At 42.5% G+C, this 20360-nt stretch overlaps 2 protein-coding genes across 6 annotated transcripts in view; one reads left to right on the top strand and one right to left on the bottom strand.

Annotated features, from left to right (window-relative positions):
* Positions 1-164: 164 nt before the first annotated feature.
* On the bottom strand, positions 165-2813 carry ORMDL2 (ORMDL sphingolipid biosynthesis regulator 2). 4 transcript variants are annotated; one of them, XM_004311658.4, is made up of 4 exons: positions 2669-2813; positions 1581-1755; positions 1260-1411; positions 165-652 (listed from the first exon to the last, which is right to left on the bottom strand). In XM_004311658.4, the coding sequence occupies exons 2-4, from the start codon at positions 1752-1754 to the stop codon at positions 517-519; spliced, it is 462 nt and encodes a 153-aa protein (XP_004311706.1). In that variant the 5' UTR covers position 1755; positions 2669-2813; the 3' UTR covers positions 165-516. The 4 variants fall into 4 exon arrangements, with proteins under 4 accessions (XP_004311706.1, XP_019808001.1, XP_019808002.1 ...); XM_019952442.3 differs by having other exon boundaries at positions 1581-2424; positions 2669-2808; XM_019952443.3 differs by lacking the exon at positions 2669-2813 and adding an exon at positions 2219-2660.
* A 202-nt stretch (positions 2814-3015) lies between these two features.
* SARNP (SAP domain containing ribonucleoprotein) overlaps positions 3016-20360 on the top strand; it is a 52507-nt gene continuing 35162 nt past the window's right edge. Inside the window, exons 1-4 of one of the 2 annotated variants that reach the window (XM_073788539.1) lie at positions 3016-3142; positions 16138-16237; positions 18995-19041; positions 19265-19332. In XM_073788539.1, coding sequence (XP_073644640.1) covers positions 3107-3142; positions 16138-16237; positions 18995-19041; positions 19265-19332 — 251 coding nt within the window. In that variant the 5' untranslated portion in view covers positions 3016-3106. The remainder of the gene's footprint in view (positions 3143-16137; positions 16238-18994; positions 19042-19264; positions 19333-20360) is intronic. The other variant, XM_019952441.3, reaches the window with a different exon arrangement.

Below are 20360 nucleotides of genomic sequence, written 5' to 3' on the forward strand. Positions count from 1 at the left end.
AGTGTTAGCTGAGAGTGAAGGGCACCTCCTACTGGACCAAGGGAGAGGGGACAAAAAAACCTTAGAGAAATTTTGTAGTTCTGTAAGTCATTATTGCATCTTTCTTCCCCAGCCTTATGAATACATCTCCCTACCCTTCCTGCTGACCACACTGTAGCCATATCTGAAAATACTTATCTTTATTATAAGGAAAATACACAGTAAAACAGAGCTGGATGGAAGGTGGTGGGAGTGGATGATATGGAAAAACTTAATCAACCAAAAAGCTGCCCCAACATGGCTTCCTGCTGTGGAGAGTGATTTGCCCCTTACCTCACTTGTCTTTCCTCAGTCAAAGAAACCTGCTCCTAGCAGGGCTGGGCCCAGGGAACCCCATTTTCCAATGAAAATTTGGGAAAGTTGAGTTTCCACTGGGAGTTTGGGAAACATAGTTCTCAGGCTTTCAAGATATAGAAGACAGTATAGAAAAAGGAGGGATGTTACAGCCCTTTGTTCCAACGTCCCCAGCCCCATCCCTCAGTATTTATTGATGCCAAAGAGACGGACCCCATGGAATTGGGGCAGCTTGGGCAGCAGTACGCTCAGCAGTGAGGCTGTGTTGATGAGGAAATGAGCAGCATCATACTTGGTGTAGAAGCTGGCCAGGAGGTAGCTGGGGAGAGAAGAAATAGGTTGAATGAAGTTGGCCTTCCCTATCCATATTCAGGCCTTTCCAGCAACTTTCTCTTCAATTTTAAATGACCAGTTTTACTGCATGCAGTCCTAGAATATCTGAAAATATTCCAGCTATATTAACAGCATTTACTTTGGGGTTGGGGAGATAATTGGATAGCACCTTTAACTGGAGATTTATAAATTAGTTTTTTTTTTTATTGTTAATGACAGGTGGCAAATGACAGCTGAAGCAGTTTCAGCCTGCATGACTGTTAGAATCCTTTCTGCTTCCACTTCTCAGTTAGTTCTTACAGATTCACATCAGTTCTGCCTTTATTTATTCACTTCTTTTGGAAGTGTAAAATAATTTCTTTTACTTGGTGTTTTGTCTTTTCTCAGTCCCATCTCCATTCCCCTACCACCAAGGAGGCAGCAAGTAATGCTTGATTACTGTCTTCTACTTTTTACTGTTCTCTCTAGATTTAGACCTAGTATATCATATCTTCACAGGGTCTAAGTGAGTAGAAGTCTGCTTTTTTAAAGATTCCCTGTGGACCTTTGTACCTGGCTTTTGAAGGATCTCCCGTATCTCCCCCTGGACTCACAGTACAATGGGAGAGATGCTGAGGAATTTTCGGGAAGAGGTAAATTGGAGCCCATAGTCCATCTGTTCCCAGTGTGTCAGTAGCCGAGCCTTTCCTTGGTCAGGGGTCTCAAAGGGTGTCCCTTTCACCGTATGTAGGAAGACATACATAGCCTGGGAGGAGGGAAGTGGGTAGTGTGAGGGGGGCAGAAAGCAGTCCTTCAGCCCAAGAAGTATGCTAAGATCCCAAAAGGAAGACAAACCCCCAAATAATTGGTGATTTTATTTTGTTTTTGGTTGGGAAAAGCCTGGGGTGGGTAAAAGGTCATGGTTTAGTGCTCACCAAGTTATGGATGACGTTGGTCAGCGTCCAGACAACAGGAATGCTGAAGAAGGGGATGCTGAGTAGGACCACATGCAGCAGTCCTACCAAGATGATGTAGGCCAGCCAGATGCCCCGGCTATTCATCACTCGAGTGTTGGGGTTCACTTCGCTGTGTGCCACCCCGACATTCATCCTACCACAGCGGGGGATCAGGCAGGAGTCCAGCTTAATTTCTTCTCAACCCCTCTTTGAGTTTGTTCTTCGAAGTTGTACCCTGAATAGCCCAAATCCCCCGGACTCTATTGGGAATGAGAGAACTTCCCCATCATGCACAAAGGAAAAACTGAAGCCTTGGGGGAAAAAAACTTAGAAGGCAAGAAGAGTCCTCTCTACATCTTAGAGACATATTACAGTAATCTTTCTTCTGATCCTTACACTTCAACTGTAACTTGAAGGAGTAAGCATAGGCTTGGCGCGCTTCAAGGAGCAAGGGAAACAGATGTATGTCATTTTACCTTCCTGAAGAAGTTAATAAGGAACCATGAAGACATTAGGTACACCCAAAATTCCAGAAGAGGGTCATGGGAAACAATCAAGGAACCACTAAGGAAGGTTGAGGGGATAAAGCTACCTTTTCTAATCTATTCTAACCCCACCTTTTCCTCTGGGGCTTGCCCCTCCTGTGTCATCTCCTTGGCATGTAAGCAGGCAGCATCCTAATTCTTCCTCTCAAGCGTGGGGTGCTCCAAGAATGTGAACTAGGAAGGGACGTGAGCTGAGCGTCTCGAGAGATGGAGCCCTAGTCCCGACTCCGGGGCGGCTCTGATCGTCGGAACTTGGCCGTTTTAAAATCGTGCTCGCCCTAAAGTTGATGACGCCTGGTTAGGAAGCAGCTCTGGCCCGCCCTCTACCTAAAATTCCCTAAACCCTAGTGCTGAATCCGCCCCTTGCTCCCCCAGGCTCCCTCTCTCCTTCGTCGGCTCCCCTCAGGGCTGTCGTCTTCGCCCCTCTCTCGGTCTGTCGTTCGCCGCCGCTCCACCCCGCACCCCAGTTTCACGTCCCACCATTTTTCCTTAGTACCGCTTCCCAGTCTCCCGTAACCCTACCTGCCAGCTTCGGAAGCCCGTTCAGCTTGGGGCGCGGCGCGACGCTTGCTTCTACACCTGCGGTCTCCAGGAAGCAGCAGCCCCGGCCCATCTGCGCTCTCCCTATTGGTGAAGCGGAGTTAGCGTCGCCACCACCCATTGGCTGGCGGTCTGCCACCGGGACTCACAATTGGTCACCATTTGCGTCCTTCGGAAGGTGCCGAACCCGCCCTTCTCCAGGTCCCAGCTTTTGAGAGAGGTGGGGAAAGCCGCCTGAAGGAGTGAGGGCGACTCCAGCTATTGACTAATAGAAAGAGTTGATGGTAGGAGGCGGGAGTAAAAGCCACAGCGATTGGCCGGCCGTGGCTGTCGGCGCCGAGGCGGGAGCTCCCGGAGGCGGAGGCGGAGGCGGAGGCGGAGGCAGCGGGTGGGGGCCTGGCGGAGTGAAGGGGTAACAAGATGGCGACTGAAATGGTGGAGCTCCATAAACTGAAGGTACCGTGAAGGTGGGGAGGGCCGGGTCGGACTTTTACGGAGACTGAATTCTGCCGGCTGGTTTGCGCCTTTTCCTTGCAGGCTCTTCCACTTCGTTTTCCGGCTCCCGCCGTAGTTCTGTTCTTTTGTGCCTCCCTTCTTCCCCACTACGCCTTCCCTGATTTCCCATTTCTCCTCACGGTTTTACTGTATCTTTACTTGTTATTCGGCTCCTTCCTCCACTGTGGTGTCCGCCACTTCCCCATCGGGTTGTGTAAGTGCCTTCAACCTGTTCTGCTCTCTTTTCCTTTCTCGTCAGACAGCATTACGTCAGTGGTCCCCTCCTCTTGGACCCGTGCCGGGCCCAGGACCCCTTTTTCTTCCCTGGGTTAATGCTTTCCAGTCTCTTGTCCAAAGCTGAGATTCACGGTAGCAGATGATGGCAGCTTCGTGTATTTCTGTCTGTCTAGGTCTCAAACTTGATCCAGAAAATGCTTCCCCTCCCTTTTTTTAGGTGGGGTGACGCCCCCGGGACAAACTTGGAAACCTGAGGAGAGCCCTCCGAAGATGGGCCTCCCCTTAGAGGCCTGAGGTTTAGGAGACCTTAAGAGGTAGTGAAGGCACAGATACCCCAGATTGAAAAGTTTTTCGAGTTCTCTCAACGCTCCGCCAGCCTTCCCCCAACCCTGCCCTCCACCACCCAAGAGACAAGTCACTCAGGGCTGTAATATTTTGGGAAAACGTTTCCAAGGTTAGGGTTACCTCTGTCCCATTTCCTATCGCGGACGGACCCTGCATCTCTTGGTCTCACCACTGGGTGACACTCAATCACAGAAGCCGGTTTAAGTTGTGTCTTGGGAATCTTAATAAATGTTTCGTGTTTAGGTTATTATCTTCCTGGAAGAAAAGGGTAGTTTCTTTTAGGATGAATTAAGAGGGTATCTCGATTAGTTGTACATTTGTGGTTTCACAAGTAGTTTTCCCATCACATGTTTCGGTCATGTTTTGGTCACATCCCGGGAACCTTTGACAAACCAGGCTGAAAACTGATCCTTTAAAGTTTGATGAGCTTAAAAAAAAAAAAAAAAGTATAAGGAGAGTAAGGGCAGAGAGAGATACTTGTAATCACTTATTAGTTGACACGAATTAGACTTTCTGTGAAAGTTGCTAGGTTTCTTGCTATTGGATTCTAAGCTGTACTAGTGGGGTTTTGTGTTATCCTGGAGTTACTGTTAACTTGGTGGTGCTGAAATGTGTAGATTGTATCAGTGGTCTACTAATAAAATGACAGGTAGAAAAAGTTGAGCAACTACCTCCATTGTGTGTATGCTTACTTGTATAAATTATGTACTATTATAGTGTTATGTATGTTATAAAATATACACAGAAAAGGAATTTTTGAATGAATGGGATAAAAAGGAAATATGAATAGAAGGTCTAATACTTTCTTCCTATTAGTTCCAAAATTTTATTTATTTATTTATTGCTGCATTGGGCCTTCGTTGCTTCGTGGGGGCTTTCTCTAGTTGTGGCGAGCGGGAGCTACTCTTCGTTGTAGTGCGCGGGCTTCTCATTGCGATGGCTTTTCTTGTTGTGTAGCATGGGCTCTAGGCGCGCAAGCTTCAGTAGTTGCAGCACATGGGTTCAGTAGTTGTGGCACACGTGGGCTCAGTAGTTGTGGCGCACAGGCTTAGTTGCTCTGTGGCATGTGGGATCTTCCCGGACCAGGGATCAAACCCGTGTCCCCTGCACTGGCAGGCGGACTCTCAACTGCTGTGTCACCAAGGAGGTCCCCTTATTAGTTCCATTTTTGAAACCCCTAGAGTAAGTCACCAGCCTTATGAGTTGCCTTTATGGATTTTATGTTGGTTTATGGAGTTCCACCTTACGTAAAACTCTGTATTTGTCAGTTCTATATTAAATTTGATTTTGGGGCTTCCCTGGTGGCGCAGTGGTTAAGAATCCGCCTGCCAATGCAGGGGACACGGGTTCGAACCCTGGCCTGGGGAGATCCCACATGCCGCGGAGCAACTAAGCCCGTTCGTCATAACTGCTGAGCCTGCGCTCTAGAGCCTGCGTGCCACAACTGCTGAAGCCCTCACGCCTAGAGCCCATGCTCCGCAATAAGAGAAGCCACTGCAATGAGAAGCCTGCACACCGCAGTGAAGAGTAGCCCCCGCTCACCGCAACCAGAGAAAGCCCGCGCACAGCAACGAAGACCCAACGCAGCCAAAAATAAAAATAAATAAAATAAAAATGTATTTAAAAAAGAAAATCTGCCTGCCAGTGCAGGGGACATGGGTTCGATCCCTGGTCCGGGAAGATCCCACATGCTGCGGAGCCACTAAGCCCATGTGCCACAACTACTGAGCCTGCGCTCTAGAGCCCGCAAGCCAGAACTACTGAGCCTGTGTGCTACAACTACTGAGGCCCGCGTGCCTAGAGCCCGTGCTCCGCAACAAGAGAAGCCACCACAATGAGAAGCCTGGTCACCGCAACAAAGAGTAGCCCCCGCCCGCTGCAACCAGTGAAAGCCCTTACGCAGCAACGAAGACCCAACGCAGCCAAAAATAAAAACTAATTAATTAATCTTAAAAAAGGAAAGAAAAGAAAAGGTGTATTTAAAAAAAAGAAAAAATTTTGATTTTGATTGGATAATGTTCTCTGACCTGATTTCAGGTAGTCTTAGAGAACATGAGGCAGTCCTGACAGCCTAAAAAGGGTTCATCCTTTTAATCATATTTGCTTGTCTTTGCTTTTTCTCTAGAGCACTTCTTAACCTTTTGGAGGTCCCAGATATCTTTGAAACTCTGATGAAAGATATGGACCCTTTCCCAGAAAAAGGCATGTACACATACTTTGCATGCGATTTGAGGGGCTTTATCAAATTACCTTGTAGCCCTGAGGAGTCCCTGGACCTCTGGTTAAGAACCCATGCCTTTGATTCTGACTTCCAGGACGGTTAATGTTTGGTTCCACTGTTGCTCTTGATGGTGTGATCCTGACTTTTGGGTTGACCTAGGGTTTATCTCTTTTTAAAAAAAAAAAAACCTTTCCATTTTTATAAAGGGAATTTGGGGCTTTAGCATGGGGTCTCAGAGAAAAGGAACAGGCTTTGAAGTAGGAAGGAAAAATATTATCTATCTGAATTGATATGTAAATCCACATCAACTGCAAATTTCTGAAGATTTTGTAGAAATGAAATCATTCCAACACAGTTGGAAAGAGAGACTGAATTGTGGGTGAAAATGCTCTGAACTGTAATAGTACCAGATTTCCAGTCTGTGTGAGAAAAGGGACTACAGAGGAGAGAACAAGAAGGGTGTACTAGTTTCAGAGTGCTGCGAACAGTGAAACATTGTAATATTGAAGCATATAGTGCATATATGTTGGTGTTTGAAGATAGTTTGGAAAGGAAAGTAGGTGAACTGTGCGACTGGAGGTATATTGGAGTGATACTGAAAAGGACTTCTAAGTTGTGTAAGGTGTTCGGTTTTTGTCATGTAGGCAGAAAGTGGGGAACCTTTGGAGATTGGAAAGGAGAGCTGATGTGATCAGTTTGTGTTTTTTGTTTTGTTTTGTTTTGTTTTTTTCTTTGCTGCATGGCTTGTGGGATCCTAGTTCCTCCACCAGGGATCAAACCCCGGGCCCTCGGCAGTGAAAGTGTGGAGTCCTAACCACTGGACTTATAGGGAATTCCCAGTTTGTGTTCTTTTGGCAGTAAGAAGGATGGGGTTTGGAGAGGAAGAAATGTCACCGGCTAGATTTTTATTACAGTAGTCACTCCCCTGCTTAAAACCCTTTAGTTATATGCCTACCAATCTCTCCAGCTTAGTTTCTCACATTCCAGCTACAGTGGCTTTATTTCATTTCTCAGAATGGCTATTCATTAATTGCTAACATTTACGTAGCATTTACTATGTGGTAAACACTGGTCAAATCTGTTTGTATACATTAATTGATTTAATTCTCATGATAATCCTAAGGCAGTAAGGTAAATGCCTGTGTTGTCCCCATTTAAAACTGAGGAAAAACGGAAGCTCAGAGAGGTTGGATAACTTGCCCTAGGTTGCGCAGGTAATAAGTGGTGGCTCAAATCCAGGCAGTCTGTCTCCAGAATTCCTGTCCTTAATCACTGTGCACAACTGCCTTACTTTACCTTAGTGCTCAGAACATTTACACATGCTTTTGGCTGCAGTGCCCTTGCCACCCCCATCCCCCATACCTTTGTCTAATTAACTGTTAGTTGCCCTTCAGATATCAGTCAAACATCATTTAACCAAGGAACCCTTAGGTAGGATGGGTTCCATCTATCCACACACAAGGTCAGACCACTTTTTAAACGCTTTTATAGGACATTGTACTTCTTTTTTTTAAAATCAGTTGAACATTATGTATATGATCATTGATTGCCTTGTTTCCCTACTAGATTGTAAGCTCCATGTGAGAAGAACTCTTTCCGTTTTGCTTATGATTATTTTCCTGTATCTAAGATAATGCTTGACACACAGTGGATACTCAGTAACTATTTGTCAAGTGAATAAACTTACTAAGACCTGAAATAAGTTAGTGGCTTTTAGAGTAGGAATGAATTTGAAAGAAATTTGGAATATAGAATTACAAGCATTTATAGATCAGTTAGATGTGGGAGGAATGAAAGATGACGCCAAGTAGTGATACCTTTAGTCTAAGTTGGGAGGAGGAGGAGAAGCCAGTTTTTTGTAGGAGAGAAGATAAGTTCAGTTTTGGGTGTAAATGTCTTTGAGATATTCACTTGGAGATATCTAGTAGTCATTTGGAAATGTGGGTCTCCTGCTTAAGAGCTGAGAGTTGTCTCCAAAGAAGACATACAGATGGCCAAGAGGCACGTGAAAAGCTGCTCAACATCACTAATTATTAGAGAAATGCAAATCAAAACTACAATGAGGTATCACCTCACATCAGTTAGAATGGGCATCATCAGAAAATCTACAAACAACAAATGCTGGAGAGGGTGTGAAGGGAACCCCCTTACACTGTTGGTGGGAATGTAAATTGATACAGCCACTATGGAGAACAGTATGGACGTTCCTTAAAAAACTAAAAATAGAATTACCATATGACCCAGCAATCCCACTACTGGGCCTATACCCAGAGAAAACCATAATTCAAAAAGACACATGCACCCCAATGTTCATTGCAGCGCTATTTACAATAGCCAGGTCATGGAAGCAGCCTAAATGCCTATCAACAGATGAATGGATAAAAAAGATGTGGTACATATATACAGTGGAATGTTACTCAGCCATCAAAAGGAACGAAATTGGGTCATTTGTAGAGATGTGGATGGACCTAGAGACTGTCATACAGAGTGAAGTAAGTCAGAAAGAGAAAAAGAAATATATATTAATGCATATATGTGGAATCTAGAAAAATGGTACAGATGAACCAGTTTGCAAGGCAGAAATAGAGACACAGATGTAGAGAACAAACGTTTGAACACCAAAGGGGGAAGCGGAGGTGGGCGTGATAGTGGTGGGATGAATTGGGAGATTGGGATTGACATATATACACTAATATGTATAAAATAGATAACTAATAAGAACCTGCTGTATAAAAAATAATAAATAAAATTATTTTTTTAAAAAGAGCTGAGTGCTGATAATAAAAATTTGGGACTTATTCAGAAATATTTATGAATTGCCTACCATGTGCCAGCTACCATAGGCACTGGATATACAGCAGTGAACAAAGCAAAAAAAGAAAGACAAAATTCTTACTTTCATGGAGCCTATATATATATATATATATATATATATATGTATATAAATATATATGTGTATATATATAAATACATGTGTGTGTATATATATTTGGAGCTTATATTAGGGGAAAGTACAATAAATAAGTAAAATTTATAGTATGTCTAATAGTGATTTGTAGAGAAAAATAGGAAGAGGGAGTACAGTGGGAAGAGAAGGGTACTATAATTTTAAATAGGATGACTAGGGGGAAGGCCTCATTGAAAAGGTGGTGTTTAAGCAAAGACTTGAAGGATGTGAAAGAGTGAGCCTTGTGCAAAGTATTATAAGAGGACCTTAGAGGTGATCATTAGGACTCTGGCTTTTACCTTTAATGAGATAGGAAACCAATGGAGGATTTTTGAATAGAGGAATGACATGTTCTGACTTCAGCTGTCAAAGATCACTCTACCTTGTTGAGAATAAACTATAGTGAGGTTCAAGGGCTGAAGAGTTTTTACAATGATCTGTACGAAAGAAAGACAAGAGGGATTAGATTCTGGATATATATATATATATATTTTTTTTTTTTTTTTGATTCTGGATATATTTTGAAGGTAGAGCTGACAGGATTTGCCAATAATTGGATTCTGGGAAGTGAAAAAGCCTTTGGTACAAGTGAAAGGATGAGAAGGCCAAAGTCTCCTTAGTGAATGTCTTAATGAATATCTGTATTTACAGGGTTGGGTGGAAGAAGAGCTAGCAAAGAGGCTGAGGAGGTGAGGTAAGAGGAAAATGGTAAGAGAGATAGAGTGTGCACATGAAAGCAGTCCTTCATCTTGGTATTTAAAATTGGGCTTGGGACTTCCCTGGTGGCACAGTGGATAAGGCTCTGCGCTTCCAATGCAGGGAGCCTGGGTTCGATCCCTGGTCAGGGAACTGGGTCCCACTTGTATGCTGCAACTAAGAGTTCGCCTGCCGCAACTAAGGAGCCCGCCTGCTGCAACTAAGACCTGGTGCAACCAAAATAAGTAAATAATAAATAGTTTTTAAAAAAACCATAAAATTGGGCTTAAATCAGAGAGATCTGAGCTGGCATATTGGCTCCACTATTTTCTAGCTGGGTGATTTTTTTAGCAAATTATTGAGTCTCTTTGAGCTTCAATTTCTTAATTTATGAAATGCAGTCATAATACCAACCACATAGATGTTTTGAGAATTAAATGAGGAAATGATGTCCAAAGAACTTAGCCTTTTGCCTGGCATGTATTAATACTTGAAACTTGAGTTCCTATCATATGAAACGTTTAAATGGTGTAAAATACCTCTGTCTTCAAAGGTTTACAAACTAGATTGAGAGTTAACAGATGAAAATGATTTGAATCAAAATTCAAGATTAGTAAATTAGAAATCACAGGGTGATGAATGATTGATGTCAAATGTATTACGTAGTCAGTTGATCAGTCCTTTCTCTGCTGTTTGGATAGGTAGCATGAAAAATGCCTTATTAATACTGAGAAATGGGATTTTTAGATTGATATTGAAAATTTAATTTTTGAATAGGTAATTCATGCTCAACCTCATAATATTAAAGGTATAAAAGGGTGCGTGGTAAAAAGTTTCCCTCCTACATGTGTCCTCAACAAACTTCTTCGCAGATTCAACTAGTGTTAACTTACCTGTTTCTTGTCCAGGCATCTTGTGTATACACATTTGAGTGGTGTGTGTGCGCATGTTATTTTTTACATTAATGTTAGTATCATATATACAATGTTCTGTAACTTGGCGTTTTTAAGTAGCCTTATTGAGATACAATTCACATACCATACAATTCACTCAGTATACCTTGCTTTTTAAATATTGAGTTGGCCAAAATGTTCCTTCGGTTTTTAAGTAAAAATAAAAGACATATTTTTCATTTTCACCAAGAACTTTATTAAACAATGTATTCACCGTTTTGTTCCACTACCTTCTGCCATTTTTCAGTCAAGTTCATAATTCCATCTTCCCAAAACTTTTTTTTTTTTTTTTTTTGCGGTACGCGGGCCTCTCACTGTTGTGGCTTCTCCTGTTGTGGAGCACAGGCTCTGGTCGCGCAGGCTCAGAGGCCAAGGCTCACGGGCCTAGCTGCTCCGTGGCATGTGGGATCTTCCCGGACCAGGGCACAAACCTGTGTCCCCTGCATCGGCAGGCGGACTCTCAACCACTGTGCCACCAGGGGAGCCCTTCCCAAAACTTTTTATCTTTTTGAGCAAAGAACTGTTCCAGGTGCCTTTTACAGTCTTCCAGGGAATTGAAATTTTTTCCATTAAGAGATTTTGTAAAGACCAAAATAAATAAAAATCTGAAGGTGCAATGTCTGCTGAATATAGTGGATGAATCAGAACTTCCCAGCCAAGCTGTAACAGTTTTTGCGTGGTCATCAAAGAAACATGTGGTCTTGCATTATCCTGATGGAAGATTATGCGATTTCTATTGACTAATTCTGGACGCTTTTCGTCGAGTGCTGCTTTCAGTTCAGAAGCAGTACTTGTTGGAATTAATCGTTTGGTTTTCCAGAAGGAGCTCATAATAGAGGACACCCTTCCAATCTCACCATATACACACCATCACCTTCTTTGGATGAAGACCAGCCTTTGGTGTGGTTTGGTAGTGGTTCATTTCGCTTGCCCCACAATCTCTTCCGTTCTACATTATTGTACAGTATCCACTTTTCATTGCGCGTCACAATTTGTTTAAAAACGAAACATTTACGTTTAATTAGAAAATCAGAAATAAGGTCAAGAGGTTTTTTCCTGCTTAAGTTATGTGGAACCCAAACATCGAAGCGATTAACATAACCAAGCTGGTGCAAATGTTTTTCAGCTCTTGATTTTGATATTTTGAGTATGCCGGCTATCTCCTGCATGGTATAATGTTGATTGTTCTCAATTAATGTCTTGATTTGATCACTATCAACTTCATCTGGTCTGCCCGACCGAGGAGCATCGTCCAGCAAGAAATCTCCAGCACGGAACTTTGCAAACCACTTTTGACACGTTCGATCAGTCACAGCACCTTTTCCATACACGGCATAAATCTTTCTTTGCGTTTCAGTTGCGCTTTTACCTTTCTTAAAATAATAAAGCATAATATGCCGAAAATGTTCCTTTTTTTCTTCCATCTTCAATATTAAAATGGCTACACAAAAATTCACCAGTTTTGATGTTTCCTTTTAAATGTACACTGATATGACAGCTGTCACAATACAGTCTAACCAAATTGTTTCTAATGAAGTTAAAGACAACTAAGCACTACTAGAGTCATCTTATGGAAGAAAACTGAACGAACTTTTTGGCCAACCCAGTATGTTGTTTTAAAACATTTTGAAGTCAAATGCATATAAAAATGGGTAAGATTTGGGCTTCCCTGGTGGTACAGTGGTTGGGAGATTGCCTGCCAATGCAGGGGACACAGGTTCAAGCCCTGGTCTGGGAAGATCCCACATGCTATGGAACAACTAAGTCAGTGTGCCACAATTACTGAGCCTGTGCTCTAGAGCCTACGAGTCACAACTACTGAGCCCACATGCCACAACTACTGAAGCCTGTGCACCTAGAGACCATACTCTGCAGGAAGAGAAGCCACCGCAATGAGAAGCCAGTGCACCGAAACGAAGAGCAGCTCCCACTCGCCACGACTAGAGAAAGCCCGTGCGTGCAGCAGTGAGACCCAGTGCAGGCAAAAATAAATAAAATGAATAAATTTATTTTAAAAAGTGGGTAAGATTTGATATTATAAGTTATTTATTTATTTATTTGATTGTGCCGGGTCTAGTTGCGGCTCAAGGGCTTCTCAGGCATAGTGGCATGCGACCTGTTAGTTGCAGGATGCATGTGGGATCTAGTTCCCTGACCAGGGATCAAACCTGGGCCCCCTGCCTTACGAGCACGGAGTCTTAACCACTGTGCCACCAGGGAAGTCCCTATAAATTCTTATTTGAGGCTTTAAAAGTGTTTTGTTCTACTAATGTAATTGTGCCCAAATGAAATGTGTGAAATGACTTCATTTTCAGCTATTTTGTTTTTACTCATCTATTTCCCTTTTGAAATAATGTCCCAGTATAGGAGCAGAACCCATAATATAATAATAAAGTAATACAACAGTGTGTAAAAACTACATGTAACATTCTCATTTGACCAGAGAAGGGGACGTGGAGGTGCTGAGAAGACTGCTGAATGAGCCAGGGACCTGAGGTTAGGGACTGGGAGCCAGTGGGGGACTGAGATTTCAGTTACCAACAGCAATAGCAAGGTCAGTGGTCAACAGTGGTGGATGCTATCCAAGCTAAACAACCAGTTGTACCAGTCTGTCAGCTTCAAGTCTACTAGATCAGCATCCTCTGCAGAATCCATCACCGACTGTCTGTTTCCCTGTCATCTGGAGGTTTTTGTAAACTTTTGTCCATATCTACACAGTTTAGGGAAGGAAGGAGAAGGGAGGAACAACTCTATTAGAAAGTTGAATTTTGAATTGCCTGAGTATTTACATTCCTTTTCCCTAGGTGGTCTTAGTGTTACTTAAACGAGGAAAAGAAAGAAGGAATGGAGTCTTCTGAGGAAGATTAGGAGTTATAGGAAGTAAAGAAATTGTATTGCTTTGTAAACAAACACCCTCTAAACACACACACACACACACACACACACACACACACACACACACAGAGTAAATGATATATTTAAAATGTTAGGTGATCTCTAAGTGCCAGGGTTACATAAGACTTTTTTTTCCTCTATACTTTTCAGAATTCTCTAACTATTCTACAGTGAACATGATACTTTTATAACCAACAAAATTCTTAAAAGTGTAACTAAAATCAAAAGACTTGTTCTCCAGGAAACTGAGAAAAAATAAAGTACCAACATGGGAAAGATCAAGATTCTTACTTAAGGTCCATTACTTAAGAAATGGACCTTAGAGATCACTTAGAATCTAGATTCTAGATTAATACTATTCACTGTATCATCTGTAGGCCAGTGCTCATCCATGAACTGTTACTGGTTAATGATGAGATAAGGTTAAAAAAGAAATTAAGCTTTTAGAAACTTTTATAGCAGTTTGACATCACTGCTACATCCAAGTGTATGATCATTTTTCTAGTAATTGATTTTATTGTTTCTTTACAAAAGTATTGGTCCACAACCTGGTTGGAATGCTATAAAAACTTGGCAGCCCTATCAGTCTACCCATTTAAAAATATATTGATCTATGAAATGCAGAAATCTGAGAAGCAGTCATTCTGTCTGATCTTGTCTAACCCTTCACCGGTGTCTGTCTAACACAAAGTGTTAGTAGCTGCCAAGCACTATTGTAAATGCTTTATGAGTATTTGCTGGTTCAGTCTTCATAACAACCCTATGCTGTAGGTACTGTTGCATTATCCCCATTTCATAGGAAACTGAGGCACAGAGAGGTTATGTTACTCACCCAAGGTTACACAGCTGTAAGTGGTAAAACTGGAATTTGAACCCAAGGTAGTCTGACTTCAGAGGCCATGTTATGCTTTGCAGCCACTCCACACTTAATGGGTGATTACCTACCATGTTTCTCAATAGGGGGTGCTGTTGGCTTGTTGAGTAGAACAAGTGTTCCACATAGTATCCCTCCCTGCCTGCCTGTCCTACTCACTGAATGCCCAATGAGGAAAAAAAAAAAAAAGCTCCCGTCTCCATTTCCAAATGTTTCCTTGGTTGAAAACCTTCTAGAGCTGACCAGCATATTCCCTTAGTTGTAAAGTTCTATAGGAATCTGCTTTCTAACTTCTGGTTGGTCTTAGATCTGTACTTTGAAACTAGTAAAGTCTTTTTTCAGGACAAATATCTATCTGTGCACTGATCTGCATATAGGATTTTTGGAGCCTTCCTTTTCTTGGTTGTTCTCCTTGGATCAGCATGTCATTACACTCCTTAAAATGAGAATATAGAGCCCAGTAAGGCTATTAATCACTTAATATAGATTCTGGGGCTTCCCTCGTGGCACAGTGGTTAAGAATCCACCTGCCAATGCAGGGGACATGGGTTCGATCCCTGGTCCGGGAAGATCCCACGTGCCGCGGAGCAACTAAGCCCGTGCGCCACAGCTACTGAGCCCGTGTGCCGCAACTACTGAAGCCCACGTGCCTAGAGCCCATGCTCTGCAACAAGAGCCTCAACAAGAGAAGCCACCACAATGAGAAGCCTGCGTACCACAACGAAGAATAGCCCCCGCTCGCCGCAAGTGGAGAAAAGCCCGCGCGAAGCAACAAAGACCCAACGCAGCCAAAAACAATAAACAAATAAAATAAATAAATTAAAAAATATATATAGATTCTGTTTTTTTAGTTACCCTTAACCTAGAATTACTTTGGTAGCAAATCATACTGTTAGCCCTCTTTGCACTTGTAATCATCTAAAACCCTGACTGAGGTCTTTATCCTTTGAGTTACTGTTGAGCCAGATCTTGTTCATCTGTTTTTTTTAACAATTTAAGTTTTGAATATAAGTGTAGTACTTATAGGTATACCTTATTTCTTCTAAATTGAGTCTTCATTTTGGCTTTTTGTTTTCCCTGAAGAGCCAGCAACACCCCCTGACATCCCCACCCACCCACCTTTAGTTCTGTCAGTAATCCATTAATTCTTCCTCCTTCTGTTGTCTGCAAAGTTGATAAGTATACCTGTTGTATCTTTAGTCAAGTTACTGATTTAAAAATCTTCAACTCATGCCATGTCATGGCATGCCATTACATATTTTTTTCCATTTTGGCAAAGATCCTTTATGTGATTCATTATTGACATTAATCTAGCTAACACATCTACCTAATTCTGTGGTGGACAAACTTGTATGCATGTATATGGTAGATTGCAGTAAAGGATCTGGGATAATAGATAGTAAGGAAAATCTGCTTTTAGGTAAGTAGATATTCTACTTAAAGATTGATTCTTTCCTTATATGAGCTGGTACAGTAATTGTTCAGGAAAAAAAGACCACCCCCCCTTAGAAGTAGCTAAAGACTTATGTAATAAATGTATGAATAGATCAGAATTTGATTAAAGTAGGTTTATTCTTCACCATCTGTTAGAAAAGTCCTCTTGCATATTGAATATTGTTAGGGGGAAGCAGATCATCTTTGTGGACCTAGAAGCTTGGTGGGATTAAGACAGTAGTTTTGGGTGGATCTTTCATTTCTTTTTCTTTCTTGTGAGAACTACCTCTTTTTTTTTCTCCCCCACCAGGTTCATTCTGTAAATTAAGGAAAAGCTTTATTCTTTTTTCTCAGCTTGCTGAACTAAAGCAGGAGTGTCTTGCTCGTGGTTTGGAGACCAAGGGAATAAAACAAGATCTCATCAACAGGCTCCAGGCATATCTTGAAGAGCATGGTGAGTTCTTTGCGGAGGCAAAGAGTGATGTGAGTGAGGGGATTAATTTTTTTTTTAATAAATTTATTTATTTATTTTTGGTTGCGTTGCGTCTTCATTGCTGCCTGCAGGCTTTCTCTAGTTGCGGTGTGTGGGGGCTACTCTTCCTTGCGGTGCGCGGGCTTCTCATTGCGGTGGCTTCTCGTTGCAGAGCACGGGCTCTAGGCGCACAGGCTTCATTCAGTAGTTGGGCTCGCGGGCTCTAGAGCGCAGGCTCAGTAGTTGTGGTGTACAGGCTTAGTTGCTCCGCGGCATGTGAGATCTTCCCGGACCAGGGCTTGAACCCGTGTTCCCTGCATTGGCAGGCAGATTCTTAACCACTGTGCCACCAGGGAAGCCCGAGAGGATTAATTTTTAGGCTCTGCCATACAGAAGATTTCTTCTTTTCCTTTAGGTTGTTGATGATGTAAGATTTTAATTAACTCTATCAAGAAAACTCTTATCATCTAAAATAGTGGTTATAATGAGAAGAAATACCCCCCTTTTAAAAAGACATTGTAATTTTATTTCAACAAATTATTTTCAAGGAAGTATGGGAAAGCAAGCATCATTAGACTGAGAATCGGAAGATTTGGAGTCTAATTCCTCTTGAGCCAGAAATTTACTAGGTAACTTTGGACAGCCGCTGTTTTCAGGCTAAGTGTCTTTTGTAGTCTGTGAAGTGAGACAAGTGTCTCCACCCTTGAAATCCATAAACCTAAGTAATCTCTGGTCCCTTCTAGCTCTGACATTCTCCAATTCCACTTTAAAAAACAAACATACACTTCATTTAAGGCATAGTATCATCCCTCTCTAATTTTAATTTATTCCCTTTTATTCCCATTCCTTTTATCCCAACTCTCTTAGGCAACTATTCTAATGTGTTTGATATATATTTTTTGTCTTTGTCCTTATAAACCGTGTAGTGTTGTTTGGTCTACAGTAATTTTATGTAATTGGCAGTGAGGCCATAGCCTTACTTTATTGCATTCTTTTTTCTCCAAGTACTGTGTGTTTTTTTGTTTGTTTTTGTTTTTTTCTTTTGTGGTACGCGGGCCTCTCACTGTTGTGGCCTCTCCCGTTGCGGAGCACAGGCTCCGGACGCGCAGGCTCTGGACGCGCAGGCTCAGCGGCCATGGCTCACGGGTCCAGCCGCTCCGCGGCATGTGGGATCTTCCCGGACCGGGGCACGAACCCGCGTCCCCTGCATCGGCAGGCGGACTCTCTACCACTGCGCCACCAGGGAATCCCCAGTACTGTGTTTTTTTAAGATGTAGCAGTCATCTAGTCTATTGATTCTAATTCCTGCATGGTATTCTATAATGTAAAGAATTCACCATGGGCTTCCCTGGTGGCGCAGTGGTAGAGAGTCCGCCTGCCGATGCAGGGGACGCGGGTTCGTGCCCCGGTCCGGGAAGATCCCACATGCCGCGGAGCGGCTGGACCCGTGAGCCATGGCCGCTGAGCCTGCGCGTCCAGAGCCTGCGCGTCCGGAGCCTGTGCTCCGCAACGGGAGAGGCCACAACAGTGAGAGGCCCGCGTACAGAAAAAAAAACAAAAGAATTCACCATGTTTTATTTAGTTCACCCAGTGACTGACTCCTGAACTACTTCTTTCATATTCCCTTATATTCCTGTGTGAGAGTCTTGGGGGTATATACCCAGGAATGGGGTTGCTAATAAATATCTGTTCATAAATGTATACTTAATATGACTAAACACCACTAAATTGTTTTTCTGAATTGCTGTATAAATTTCATCATCAGCACATGAGGATTCACTGTCCTAACAAGTGGCCTAATTTTTGGTAATCTGTTAGTGGTTTCAGTTTACATTGCTCTACTTACTAAAAAGTTTAAACATGTCCTTTGTTCGTGGTTCTTTGGCTTTCTCCTTTGCCCATTTTTCTTTTGGGGTTCTCATCGTTTGCTTGTTAGTTCGCAGGCATATCATATATTCTAGTGACTGTTCCCATGTTGGTTTTAGATACAAATATCTTCTTTGACAGTCGTTTCTTTTTCTGTGGTATCCTTTCCTATTTTGGGGTGTTTTTTTTTGTACTTAAAAAAATATCATCTTAATCTTTTTTTTAATTAATTATTTTTTGGCTGTGTTGGGTCTTCATTGCTGGCCGTGGGCTTTCTCTAGTTGCGGCAAGCAGGGGCTACACTTTCGTGGCATTGGGCAGGCTTCTCATTGCAGTGGCTTCTCTTGTTGCGGAACACGGGCTATAGGCGCACAGGCTTCAGTAGTTGTGGCACACGGGCTTAGTTGCTCCGCGGCATGTGGGATCTTCCTGGACCAGGGCTCGAACCCATGTCCCCTGCGTTGGCAGGCGGATTCTTAACCAGTGCGCCACCAGGGAAGCCCCCTTTCCTAGTTCTGAAAAATAAGTTTTTTGCATAGTACTTTTGCTTCTGGGTTTTTTGTTTTGTTTTTGTTGTTTTAGAAATTCTTCCCCACCACTAAATTCTGCCACAGTACTTTTTAATTAATGTTATAGTTTGACCTCATCATGTTTAGTTCTTCAGTGCAGCTGGAGTTCAACCTCTTAATTGATGTTAGTTAGGTAGAGAATATAGTTTTTATCTCCTCCACGTGGAGCAAATTTTATGAACATTTCTGCCTTCATTATTGAATTTTATTTTGGGAAAGCAAAATGATTATAATTTTAGCCTAAGTACAGTGATCAAGATGGTTTTGTAGCAGGGCTTGACCTGATTATTTTAATATTCTTTAGCTGAAGAGGAGGCAAATGAAGAAGATGTACTGGGAGATGAAACAGAGGTGAGTTGGAGAGAGTAAGGTTAGTCACTGGCCTGGCAGTGTGCCACTGCCTTGGTCACGTTGCTAAACATCAATCATTAGAGGGCTTCAATGCTAACTCGTTAGGGGAGCATAAAGGGGGAATGAAGGTTCTGAAAGATTGGTTCGTTTTGGAGTTCTCATATTCTTTTGATAGGTATTTACTCTTGATTTATTTTAACCATCTTGTTTCATTTGGTTTTAGGAAGAAGAACCGAAGCCCATAGAACTGCCTGTCAAAGAGGAAGAACCTCCTGAAAAAACTGTTGATGTGTAACTATCCGTTTTTTATAATGAGGACAGAGCAGACGGTTCTGGATTTTTTAGTGTTACACTGTTGACCTCTTATACATTCCCATTGGAATGTATACATTCTCTTTTTTTTTTTTAAATTTGGTTGCATCGGGTTTAGTTGTGGCTTGCTTGCTCCTTAGTTGTGGCATGCGAACTCTTAGTTGCGGCGTGCATGTGGGATCTAGTTCCCTGACCAGGGATTGAACTCAGGCCCCCTGCACTGGAAGGCGGATTCTTTACCACTGTGCCACCAGGGAAGTCCCCCATTGGCTTTTTCATTTCTCATTAGATCATACATTTTCAGAAAGGTCTTGTTCATTTCAAGTACATGGTCCCAGTGAAGCAAAGTAACTTTGTCTCTAGGTTATGTAATAGATACTTAGGACCAAGAGACTTCAAGCCCAGATAAAGTTTAGTTCTCTTAGCCTTTGTTGTATCACCGTAATAGATGATTCTTTTTCTGTATAGAGAATCATGCACATTTTCTGCATATAAGGAATTTTGTAAGGGAAGAGGGTGCTGAGCAAGGTTATGTCTCAACACTGTATTCTCTTTTCCTTTTTGATTTACAGGGGAGGAGGGGAGGACAAAGTACTAGAGTGAATAGTGGATCTTGATTTATTTAAATTATTACACAAGGTTGATCATAAACATTTTTTTTTTTTTTTTTTGCGGTACGTGGGCCTCACTGTTGTGGCCTCTCCCCGTTGCAGAGCACAGGCTCCGGACGCGCAGGCTCAGCGGCCATGGCTCACGGGCCCAGCCGCTCCGCGGCATGTGGGATCTTCTCGGAACGGGGCACGAACCCGTGTCCCCTGCATCGGCAGGCGGACTCTCAACCACTGCGCCACCAGGGAAGCCCGATCATAAACATTTTTTATTTGGGGTTTCCCCGCAAATGTCCGGCCGTCTTATACTCCAGCATGTCAAGAGCAGTTGAGTCCTTTTTAACATTTTTGTTCCTCATAGCTGTATTAATCCATTTAATTATAAAAGACAATTAAAAA

The sequence above is a fragment of the Tursiops truncatus genome, chromosome 11 (genome assembly GCF_011762595.2).
Source record: "Tursiops truncatus isolate mTurTru1 chromosome 11, mTurTru1.mat.Y, whole genome shotgun sequence".
In the NCBI taxonomy this organism is placed as follows: domain Eukaryota; kingdom Metazoa; phylum Chordata; class Mammalia; order Artiodactyla; family Delphinidae; genus Tursiops; species Tursiops truncatus.

What these genes read in the sequence shown, in the direction of transcription:
- ORMDL2 (XM_004311658.4), bottom strand. Translation starts at nt 1,754, where the DNA reads ATGAATGTCGGGGTGGCACACAGCGAAGTGAACCCCAACACTCGAGTG. An exon ending in CCAACGTCATCCATAACTTG is followed by an intron (nt 1,412 to 1,580) that starts GTGAGCACTAAA and finishes CCCTCCTCCCAG; the next exon opens with GCTATGTATGTCTTCCTACA. An exon ending in AGCATCTCTCCCATTGTACT is followed by an intron (nt 653 to 1,259) that starts GTGAGTCCAGGG and finishes TTCTCTCCCCAG; the next exon opens with CTACCTCCTGGCCAGCTTCT.